This window comes from Rhagoletis pomonella, unplaced genomic scaffold (assembly GCF_013731165.1).
Source record: "Rhagoletis pomonella isolate Grant_MI unplaced genomic scaffold, Rhpom_1.0 Rhpom_scaffold_00002, whole genome shotgun sequence".
NCBI classification, from domain to species: Eukaryota; Metazoa; Arthropoda; class Insecta; order Diptera; family Tephritidae; genus Rhagoletis; species Rhagoletis pomonella.
The window spans coordinates 95,456,244-95,468,466 of record NW_023458556.1 but is presented as its reverse complement, the minus strand read 5'-3'; the positions used below and the strand labels follow the sequence as shown (position 1 = coordinate 95,468,466).

General features: G+C 39.8%; 1 protein-coding gene across 4 annotated transcripts in view; it reads left to right on the top strand.

Moving 5' to 3' along the window:
• LOC118734212 (beta-parvin) overlaps positions 1 to 12,223 on the top strand; it is a 167,995-nt gene that overhangs the window by 23,910 nt on the left and 131,862 nt on the right. For all 4 annotated transcript variants that reach the window (XM_036463931.1, XM_036463932.1, XM_036463930.1 and 1 more), the window contains exons 2-3: positions 2,867 to 3,111; positions 4,762 to 4,878. In XM_036463931.1, coding sequence (XP_036319824.1) covers positions 2,867 to 3,111; positions 4,762 to 4,878 — 362 coding nt within the window. The remainder of the gene's footprint in view (positions 1 to 2,866; positions 3,112 to 4,761; positions 4,879 to 12,223) is intronic.

The following is a 12,223-nucleotide window of genomic DNA, read 5'->3' as shown; positions in this document are numbered from 1 at the left end:
CTATATTAACAGATATGTTTATCAGAAAGAGCACAAAAATACCGTTAATTTGATATATGACGTAGCAAAAAATTCTTGTGGGCATCATATTTGACTAAATATATATAAAAATATAGTTTTATATGAAAAAGGAAAAGCGCCGCAGGCGAAAATGTGGAATAAAAAATCGCGCGATAGAAAATCTTACTCTCTTTAGTTTTTACAAAAATTTAATTAAAATTAAAAAAATACTAAAGAAATATATACAAACCATTGTTTTTAATCACGTTATTTGTTATAAGATTGAGTTGTAGAATTAAATGGATAATTAATCAAACTATGCTATCCACAGTATTTTTGCGTAGAATTCCTTTCTGCGTAGGCGGCCTTCGGCCGCGCTTAGGGATTATAACCCTCACTACGTAGAATTCTTCTTTCTGTGTTGCCAAATCAAAGGGTCAGGACACCTGTTGCAGAGAACACCTTTTTGCGTAGGCGGCCTTCGGCCGCGCTTAGGGATTATAACCCTCACTACGTAGAATTCTTCTTTCTGTGTTGCCAAATAAAAGGAACACCTTTTGCAGAGAACATATAACATTAATACAGTTGTTTTATTGCACTGCTGGCAGTTGTACTTAAACCTAACTATATAAAAGTATACGCCGAATTAAAGGTATTTTTATGGTCCTTCCGATAAACATATTTGTTAATATAGTTAATCACGTATTTTTTACGAAAAACATACATTTTTATAAAAAAAAATGCCATAATTTCGTTTTCTTTACTTTTGCTCAAAATATGTTTGCATTATATACATAGATATATAATATATATATTGAATGAAAGGTCCTTCAATTACCTTTCCAACTGTGTCCATATTTCGGTTCAATAGTTTTCGAAATATAAGCTTTTGAAAATGTTGAAAATTCCACGTTTAGCCCCCCCCCTAGCGCCGTCCCTGTCAATTTGCACCAAAAAAAAGTTTACCATTAAACTCAGCAGAAAGGGGTACACCACGTCCATGTTTCTTTTTTCTCTAGCTCAAGGGTCGGTATTCTTTAGGTATGCCACATTTTTGGTGAATTTCGCAAGTTTAATAACAAATTACTTAAAAACTATAAGAGGCGCGGGTTGGGGTCTTCACTTTTAGAATCAAAATACCCCCCTAGACGCCGCATTTATTTTTTTATTTTTTTTTCGGGTCGATTTTCACTAAAATTTTCCCATGTGTTGCCAGATGTTCAAAGCGTAAGAATATTATAAAGGCGAATATAATAAGTTATATTATTTTATAAGTTTAATAGCAATTATGAGTATTATGTGTGCAGCGTAAGAATATTATAAAGGCGAATAGGAACAAGTAAAGAATACCCACCGTTTCGCTAGAAAATAAAACTAAAAATAGGAGTCGAAAACTAGGAGTTGCGTCCACAGTATTTTTGCGTAGAATCCCTTTCTGCGTAGGCGGCCTTCGGTCACGCTTTAGGACTATAACCCTTACCAAATAGAATTCTCCTTTTGCTGTGCACCAACTGGGGCTACCGTCCCAGTGGTGTAGCCTTGGGAAAGGATGAGGTAACTAGAATCCCTCTCTGTGTGGTAAACCTTGGGCTGCCGCCCAATGATATGTATTATGGTTACTGGGTGTTTTATAAACATGTCTTGTATATAAAAATGCGTGAAATGCATCAAAAGAAAGTGCGAAAAGTGCAAGTGTTTTTTGAAAATAACAAAATGTCTTATACAAATTCACAAAGTAGAATTCTCTTTCTGTGGTGCGAAGAAAAGAAGCAGAAGGATTATAACCCTCACAAATACACCCGCGCAGAAACGAGAAAGTTCGGAGACATAGCCGTATAGTTTTGAGCACAGGTCTTGTAATTCCATTGCCGGATACCAATATCGAGCAATCGTCAGGATATCAGGTAATGGAAAGTCCCTCTGGTGGTTAGGGAAGTTTTGAGATGTAAATAAAAATTAAACAGGAGCGGGGAGGGGACACTAGTCTCTGGGACACCCTGCTTAATTTTTATTAGTTTTGGCAATTTAGACGTGGCAGGTAAGAGACAAGTGTAGACCAATCACCGTTTGTGGGAGAGTGGAGACCTGTATGTCTTCTGGTAGCGTGGAATGGCAGACGGTATTTAACGCTTCAGACAGATCCAACGCTACTAGAACTGTTCTCGTACACAGGCGGTTACGGTAGGGGCGTAAAGTGCGTAAAACCATGATGATCCTTCGTTGGGGTCAGCGGGTATGAAAAGTACGGGAATAACAAGGTTAAAAGTGTCTTCAGTACGGGCGATCATACTCCCCTTTGTTGGCAAGTTTCCCTGGCTTAAGTCGCGGGACAACTTTTCCCGATTTCCATAAATGGCGATAGTGGCTATCGACAGTTTAAGGCTTTTGTAGAGGTATTTTATTCCGCTGCACCCAATTTTTTCAGCACCAACATTTACCATTCCGATGGCCACCTGAACTTCGCCTCTGGTGAAAACAAGAGGCGAACTGGTTTTTGGCAGTTTGTGCAGCTTTCTGATCAATCAACGTTTGGTTCCATCCACCGAAGCATGCAATGTAAATTATAGGCTAAAATAGCTCGCGCATCGTCGCACTCAGTCGTCGTGCATCGTCGGGTTGGACAGTGGCCTTACTGTCGACCATATCCATAAAACGCTGACGCTCGTAAGAGCGATGCAAAGTTTCTCTATCCTTACAAAAAAAAAACCGTGTGATAAGCAAATATTCTTAGGAGTTTGCATAAAACTTCATAACCAAATTTGAGATTTTTGTATTTCGCTAGTATTTTGAGAGTGTTCATCAATTCTAAAAATATGGCTTTCAGTTTCATATAATGAATCTTATCCCTTTTTTCTGTTAATTAAAGTTCAAAAGGTGGAAGAGGAAGGAAAACATGCAATTGAATCGCCAGGACTGCCCAATCAGTTTGACATACCTCCAGAAGACTACGCATTGCGTGAGTTGGAGCAACGCGCAGTAATAGATCCCCAGTCGTTGAATGATCCGGAAGTAATTAAACTTCAACGCATTCTGATCGACTGGTTGAATGATGAATTAGCTGAGCAACGAATTATCGTGCAAAGCATTGAAGAGGATTTGTACGACGGACAGGTTAGTCTAACATACACTTGTGATCAGCTGATTAAGCCAGCAGCATTTTGATCAATTTTGGCTATTTTTGTATTGTATGGAAAAAAATTTGTAATGCAGTCAGAAAAAAATATTAAAAATCAACGCGATTTTTCAGCAACTTAAGACTTTCACATTATTACCCTAGAATGGGTTATTAAACGGCATACCCAAAAAAAAATCTGAATAAAAAGTTGAAAATTTAGCTGAAACTTTGCAAATATTTCATAATTTTTGCACAAAGTTTGAAATCTGGATTTATATGGTGTTTGTTATATAATGAGCTAGAAAATAATAAACATTAAATTAACGAAAGCAAAATAGCCAAAATTTATCAAAATATTGCTGGCTTAATTAGCTGATCACAAGTGTACATATTGGAGTGCCCATCGAAAATGCTTTTTTTTTTGGAAATTTCAAGACCCTACCCCCTAATTTTATTCGTTTTTATGAGAAATATTATTTCCTATTTTTATAGATTTTTTGAAGGTCATTTAGAGGTCGCGACCTGTCGATTTAGGTCAGGAAATACGATTTTGTAGATTTATAAGTGTTTGAATGACTATTTTTGATTCCATTTCAAAGATCGAATATGATCTGAGAAGAGGATATATAGGCCTTTGAAACGGTATATAATGGTCTATTGTCGGACTTGGCTTGATGGAATTTTTTATCGGGTAAATTAAAAAAAGACCCCTATTTTTCTTAATTTTTTAACCATCGATAATTACTTTAATTTCAAAATATTGAGTACTTTCTAAAATTAAATCTATTTTCAAATAAACTCTGTTACCTCATTTATTGCAATCGCATAAAAATTGTCGAAGTTAGGCGACTTTTCGTAAATACGGCCTTCAATTTATATGTGTGTATGTACCGGAATTTCAGATTTTTTTTAGCAGTGTGGCTTAGGAGTTCCTCAATATTTATTCAAAATTGATATATGTAGTCGTTGGTTAGCAAAAAGTGTTTTTTTAAGAAATTTTAGGAAAATGGGGGTGGCGCCGCTTACTTATATGATATATGCTTATCTCAAAAACTTCTCGACCGATCTCAACCAAATTTGGTATACACATTGTGCATAGCCTCCTTAAGTACTGTATTGCATGTTTTTAAAATCGGACAAAACCTACTCCTCCTAAAATATAGCTAGCTTTGAGTTTTTTGAAGTTACCGTTACGTTAGTGGAGCCCATGGTTTTTGTCCGATTTCAATAATATGTGTACCAAATTTGGTCGAGATCGGTCAAGTAGTTTTTGAGATACACATATATGATATAAGTGGGCGGTGCCACTCCCATTTTCCTAAAATTTCTTGAAAACCCCCTTTTTTTGCTAAAGAGCGATTGTATATATCAATTTTAATAAGTATCGATGAATTCCTTAGCCACACTGCTAATAAAATCTGAAATTCCGAAACATACACACATATAAATTCTAGGACGTATTTAAGTCTTAAGTCTTAAAGTTAAAGTTAATAAATCTATAAAAATAGGCAATAATATTTCTCATAAAAACGAATAAAATTATAGGGGGTAGGGTCTTGAAATCTCGAAAAGAAGCATTTTCGATGGGCACCCTAATACATACATATATTATATAATTGGAAATCTGAGTTATTGAAATTTTCCAGGTTTTGCACAAATTATGGGAGAAACTTACAGGTAAAAAACTTGACGTGCTCGAAGTAACACAGTCTGAAGAAGGTCAAAGGCAGAAACTTCATGTTGTTCTCAATGCCGTTAATCACGTAAGCACAAATATTAAGCGCTTATTTTTTTGTATTTGTAGTAGGGATATGGTATCAATCGGTTAATTAATTTTTTCATTAATCATAGTCCTGAAAAATCAGATCCTGAATAATTACAATTTAATACAACAAATTAATTGAGGTTTGAGTAACTTTGTAATTTCTCTCGAGTTGCTTTCGAAGCAAATTAAATTTTTTTATATTATAATAAGCATGGTGCCATTTATTTTTTGAGTTTATTTTCAAAATTGTCTTACACCTGCCTAACTAGGCTCATATGAAAGAGCGATACTTCCGCTATAATAGGGGTGTTTTATTTGTTTTAACTAACGTTCTGTGAAAATTTCAACTTTTTAATCTGTTTTTTTAGATTTTTTTTAGTAGATATGCAGTTTGGTAGTCTATTAATTTTTTTTTGTTGACGGCTTTTTGCACTTTTTCCATGCAAATATGAATTTCTTATGGAAGAAAATTCGCTAGACCATTTGCAAATAAAATTAAAAAAAAATCCAGTTTTTATGAATTAAAGCATTGTTCACTTAAAATCGGTACGCGTTCCAGCAATTCCTGTACGGCAATTGTTTGAATGTATTAAAAAGTTGCAATGCAGATCGTTAGACAATAGATATACCATTATGAGGTTGAAATTTCATAGTACTGGCTTTTAATTTGACAGTTTTATTCGCGTTGGAAGTGGCTGCTCAAAAAATAGCGTTAAACGAATTCGTTGAAAATCCGACACTCGAGATCAAAAATTAAATTTAAATTAAATATACCAAAAACTTCTAATTTTCCTCAAAAAATCAATGAATGGATTCCTTCTGCTTAAACTAACAGAGTAAGCTAATCATCAAAAAAAATCTTTTCGCACCAGCTTAAGGATAAGGCTCTTTACCTCAATTATAAAAAAAAACGGCTTATCAGAAGATCGCGCGAGAGAATTGGAAAACGATCATCCACAGTTCAGCGAATGGAAGCTATGGCAAAACTTAAACCTTATCGAGTTATAATATATATAATTATGTTAGATTAAATTAATTTTATAACAAAAACCTCACCCGTTTACTTTACCCCAATATTCACACCAAATGTGGTATTTTTTTAGTAATGACTAAAAAACATGTTTAAAACTTGACTTCGGTCAACTCCCACGTTAAAAGTTTTAAGCTAAAAATAAACAGGGTGATATCCTCTTAAAACTAAATTTATATAAGTTGACACAGTTGTTAAAGGGATATGAAATGACGAGAGAATCGAAACAGTCTCATTAAAACTCGATCAGACTCCACAATGGGTCATATGATCCCAGAAATATGCTGGAAGGAGCACTTGCACAAAGTGTTAAGCCATTGTATCATTTACCGTTCCCTTCAGTAAAGTTTTGGTTGGTTTTAATGAAAATTAATTATTCACAGGTAACTTTAAATCGGTTTCAAGCCAAAGATATGAATAAAGTTCTGGAACTCATCAATTTACGAATATGTCCTATTTACGTCAAATCGAAAAATACACGGTATTTATTAAAAAAAAAATTAGTAGAGATGCGCGAACTATGAAAAAACATAAACTAAAGATAGTTTAGTGGAACAAGTTGACTACTCAAGTCTCTAGAACGGGTGTTCATAAAAATTTTATCATTATCAAAGAAATTGTCTGTTATTTGTTTATCCAAGCAAAATATGAAACTTTCGCTAATATCTATCTATAGCGGAATGTTTTCTCTTTATTTTAACATATCAAATATTTTTTTCTGAAAACCTGTTAAAAAGATATAACCCATTTTATGCGTACCGATTTTGAGTGAACAATGCTTAACACTCGATTTATGAAAAGCCCGTAAAAGTCGTCAGCAAAAAAAAATATTAAAAATCAACGCGATTTTGCAGCCGCTTAGAACTTGCACTTTAATGGACTACCAAACTGCATACTGCAATTTTAATGAATATTAAATATTTCTAAGCTCTGTATAAAGTTTGAAAAGTTGATTTATATAGTTTTGGTTAAAGCATGAACCTTATTTTTATGAAAAATTACAAAAAAACTAACTGTAAAACCGATGCAAATATTTAACAAAAATATTTAACAAAAAAAACCGTTTACTCATTTCTAGCTTATGCCCGCGGGTTTCACCCCATGTTTTTATACAAATCTGAAAAATAATTTAAAGATGTTATAGTTTATTTCTGTGTCCATTTTGTCATAGCTCTGTATTTTTAAGCGAGTTAAGGTATTTAGGCCGTTTAAAACTATGAAATTATAAAATCTCGTCTGCACGAAAGATATCAATTCCTCTAAGTTAACGTTAAAATGGGTTCAGGGATGCGCCGCGCGAACGTGTAACCTTCTGTCAGGTGCCACGGCGGGTTCTAATACTTCCAACTCAAATTCAGTAACCTAGTTTTGATAAAATACCACTTCGCAGTACTGTGGCTAAATGCCTCAAGAGGTATGTACGCATGATGAGAGCATCAGATTATATGGCCGAAGCCGGCTTTCCCTTTTCCATCAACTGAAATCTTTTCTGTAAGTACGCTACTGATAAAATAAATCTAAACATATTTAAAATATGTACTTCCAGAGATTTTCTATCCTCCCAGAGGTATGTATTAAGCAATTTTTAGGATGTAATTTTTTCTATGAGCAATGGATACATCTTATATACCTAACTACATACCAAGTTCCAGTATTCTTCCACAAACTCTTTATGAGGTCGGTTTTGTCGAAGGTTGAGGTATGCTCAGCCGCTCCAGAGTCCAGCGAAGGTCCCACTAACCCCACCAAATAAAACACAATGATTTGTGTATTAAGTCGAACACACCCACACACACACGCGGCTAACTAGAATACCGGCAACTTGTAGTGCAGGGGAGAGAGGGAGATAAAGAGAGAGTCGGCAGCCGGTGTCGGAGATTATTCGGCGGGTATTTGTACGGCGACGGGAGCGCTACTGGTGACAGCAAGTTGGCAGTGGTCCGCGTCAGTCGTAGCGAAGAGCGTGGCAATGAGAGCAGTCGCGGTGGTTGTTATGGCGATTGCGATGACTGCGACGGCAGCCTGCAGTTCCCTCGCAGTGGCGGCCTCAGCGGTGACGTTGGCTGGCCCATATAATGATGAGGGCGGCAGTGACCTCCCGCAGTGGTGTTGTATGCGGCCCTGATTGTGGCGAGGGCGAATGCGGCCATTTTTAACTACGACGGTGACAGCGGTCCTGGAAGGCGATGGTTGACGTTCGCAGTAGAGATTTTCGTACTCGAGACGGGTAATAACGGCGGCCTGGGGCGACGATAATTGTGGCGGCCCCAGTGGTGATGACAGTAGCAGCGGGCCCTGATTGGTGGTGACGGTTACAGCGGCCCTGTTTGGCGATAGTTAGCGTTGTTGTTGTAGCGGCTACAACAAACCCGCCCAGATCGGTTGATATCTCAGTCGTTGTCGTCGAGTTCCACTAACGGCAGCCCTAAGAAGCGTGCATCCTCTACAGGGTCGGTCCACAGGGACAACGCCGTTAGGGTTGTCGGGTTTTCCGGCCATGCGAAGAGATGTTTCGATTCGTGAGGAGTCTCTCCGCATGCCGGACACTCATTTGGCAGATCCGCATTTAGTCTATTCAGGTATGAGTTTAACCTGCTGCAGTTAGGGACGTTCCGATACCATCAAAGTATCGATACCTACTCGAATGAGTTTACTCAAATCCCTATTTCGTTACTACTTATATGAGTGAACCGAATGTATCGATACCTACTTATATCGATAACTTTTCATCCTTTTATATGCAACAAAGCGAAAGTAATTTTCAGGCGTTATCTGTGACATACCTTTTGCGACACCTGAGTGGTAGATCGACCTATCTCGGCAGCCAGACTGAAAGCGCCCTATCTGAGAAAACTTTTCAAAAGCACCCTATTCCAGAATTTGATTGAAAAACGCCTTATATCAGAAAACTTCAAGGCCACCCTCTTTCAGAACTCGGTACAAAAACGCCATATATCAGCTGCCGATTCAAAGCGCCCTATCTCAAATATTTTCAATATATTTTCAGTTGAGGTATCGATATGTTTATTTGATCATTAGTAACATTAGAAGTAATACGATTACTTAGACAAAAAATTAAACCTTTGAAAGGTTCCCACAAAACATTACGGCTACAAGGCATTGCTTGAACTTTGTAAAAATATATCCCCTCTTTAGATTTTGGCGGTGCCATTGCTTAGATCAATTATTTTTCATAAAAGCGAAGCAATTATTTTCCATAGAAAATATATGACCGAAAGATATGGCACTTCCTCAAATCGATTCGATACAAGTACTTTTATTTCGATACTAAGTAGGTATCGATGAAACGATTCAAGTAAAAAAAGTAGTTGGTACTGAAACTAAAGTATCGAGTACATACTCGTATTTACTTATATCGGAACATCCCTAGCTGCAGTAGCCAGAGCGAAGTTGGGCTATTGTTGTTCTTGTCTCCCGAGGCAGATGGAGCTCCGTCGCGTCAATGTCCGAAGTTTGTGTGCCTAGAACGGCATTCACAGGTCTAGAGTCTACATTACTCGAGACTGAGTCCTTGTGAATGCCGTTCAGGGCCTGTCGGTATGCTGACGGGTCCAGAGGCTGCTTAATGAACCTCTGGACTTCGTCCGTCAGTTCGTATAGATGCCTCCTGACGTGCCTAGGCGAGGGCTCCTCTGCAAGCAGCTGTCTGATTGGGTGGCCACATCGGGGCGGTTCATCCATAAACGTTGTCGTCAATTTCAGCTAGGGGGAGGCCCAGGAAATGTGCTACTTCCACAGGGGCTGTCCATAGGGACAGGGGCGTTAGCTGAGTGGGGTTCTCAGGGCATGTGAAGAGGTGCCGGGAGTCATGTGGCGACTCTCCACATGCCGGATTTGATAAACCTCTGGACTTCGTCCGTCAGTTCGTAAAGATGCCTCCTGACGTGCCGTGGCGAGGGCTCTTCCGCGAGCAGCTGTCCGCTGGGATGGCCACGTCTGTGGCTCCCAGCAAGGAACTGCTTGCAGAGCATTATGTTATGCTCCTTTACTGGGAGCATCTGGGCCTCGTCATGTAGGTGGTGTTGGGGCGTCATCAGGAGGCATCCTGTCGCAGTTCGTAATGCCATCCACTGCGTCCTGCTAGTCCCCGGCGACCATACGGGCGCTGCATAGTTTAGAACCGGCCGGCCAATCGCCTTGTATGTTGCCAACAACGTTTCTTTATCTTTGCCCCAAGTGCTGCCGGCCAGCGACTTGAGGACATTGTTGCGGCTCTGTACTTTGTTGACAATTGCGGTTGTATGCGCTGAGAAGGACAGCAGACTGTCGAAGGTAACTCCGAGGATTTTCGGGTTATTCACCGTCGGTATTGTTACGCCATCGACGTGAATACCCAGTTGCAGTCTGACCTCCTTCGTCCAAGTGGTGAAAAGGGTTGCCGAGGATTTCGCAGGGGATAGGGCAAGGCTCCTTGCAGTGAAGAAGCGAGAAAGTTCGGAGAGGTAACCGTTTACTTTCGAGCACAAGTCATCAATTCCATTCCCAGACGGCATGATCGAACAATCGTCAGCATAGGGGACTATATTAACACCCTCTGGTGGCTGAGGAAGCTTTGAGATGTAATAATTAAACAGTAGCGGGGATAGGACACCACCCTGTGGTACCCCCTGTTTAATTTTACGTGGCTTGCTAGTTTTGTCTCTGAAAATTACTGACGAGTGTCGACGACTCAGGTAATTCGCCGACCACCGTTTGAGTCCCTGTGGGAGTGAGCAGACCTCTATATCTTCTAGTAGCGTTGAATGACTGACAGTGTCGAACGCCTTGGACAGGTCCAACGCTACTAGAATAGTTCTCTCACAGGGTCGGTTTCGGTTTAGGCCACGAGTTATCTGAGTGTTAATGGCGTTAAGTGCTGTTGTTGTGCTATACACTTTACGGAACCCATGTTGATGCTTCGCTGGGGTCAGGTGGTTCGTAAAGTACGGGAGCAGCAGGGCCTCGAGTGTCTTCGCTACCGGGGAAAGGACAGTAATCGGGCGATAAGGCTCTCCTTTGTTGGCTGGTTTCCCCGGTTTGAGCAGTGGGACCACTCTCCCCATTTTCCAGATGTCTAGAATGACGAGAGTGGCCATAGACAGGACCCAAATTTTTCAGCATCAACATGCATATTCCGTCGGGTCCAATGGCTTTGGAGGCTTTCGCCTTCCCGATGGCTACCCTTACCTCACCGCTGGTGAAAACTAGAGGCGCACTAGGTTTTGGCATTTTTTTGCAGCCTTCTGGTCACTCGACGTTTGGCTTTATCCACCGGAGGATGCAGAATGAACTGCCGGCTAAAATAGCTCGCGCATCTCTCCGGGTCCGACGAAGCGTGGTCACCAAAGTCTATCTCGACTCTGTCGTCGCGCTTCGTCGGGTTGGACAACGACCTCACGGTTGACCAAAGCTTACTCACACCAGAGGTGAAGTTACAGGTCTTCAGATGCTCTTCCCACTTCTTCCGCTTATGTATGTTTACTAGATGCCGAATCTCCGCGTTGAGATCCTTGGTTTGGTGTGTAGCAAATGCTGAGACTTTGCTGAAAAATGAACGTTTTCTTTTTGTTGGCTTCGGCGTTTGCGCGCAACCAGTTAGAATCCAACCGAATATGGTCTCTTGGGCAAGAAGCGTATTTAGCGCGTTCTTTTGAATGCCGCTTAAAATTATTTGTGGGTAAATATCTCCGCCCAATACGAGATCAACTGGCTCGTTGGCATAGAATATTTTATCTGCCAAAACCAAGTTTGGGAATGCCTTTCGTGTCATATCACCAACGTGGCATGTCGGAAGATCCCCTGTAAACTGAGGCAAAACTAAAGCGGTGGTTTCTAAAACAATTGATGGGTCTATAGTTGACCGCAGATGAATAGAACACGGTTCTTTGACCTACGCAGATGATGAATTGTTGATATTCGAGACCTGGGCATTGAAGCATCTTGATGACAGTTTGATTCTGCGTTTGATCAACGAGCACTCAGAGCCAGAGTCAGTTAGTGCTCTAGTTGGAAAACTAACGCCTTTGTAGTGGATACTGACATGCGCAGTTCCTAATAACATTCCTTTATTTGTATTTGCGTGACAGGAGGTAACATTGTTAGTCTGCGAATTATTTGCTCTTTCAGTTTCGCGCCTCAACCTAGCCTGTTCTGACGTTGAAGCTATGTCATCTTCGCGGTTCGGAAGTCCACTATGAGCAGTTGGTTTTTGCTGAACTGCTTGAATGTGGAGCATCGTGTGATGCCTCAAACGGCACGTGCCACAACTGTATGGACTAGTGCATCTTGACACTGTATGTTCAGCTGATAAGCA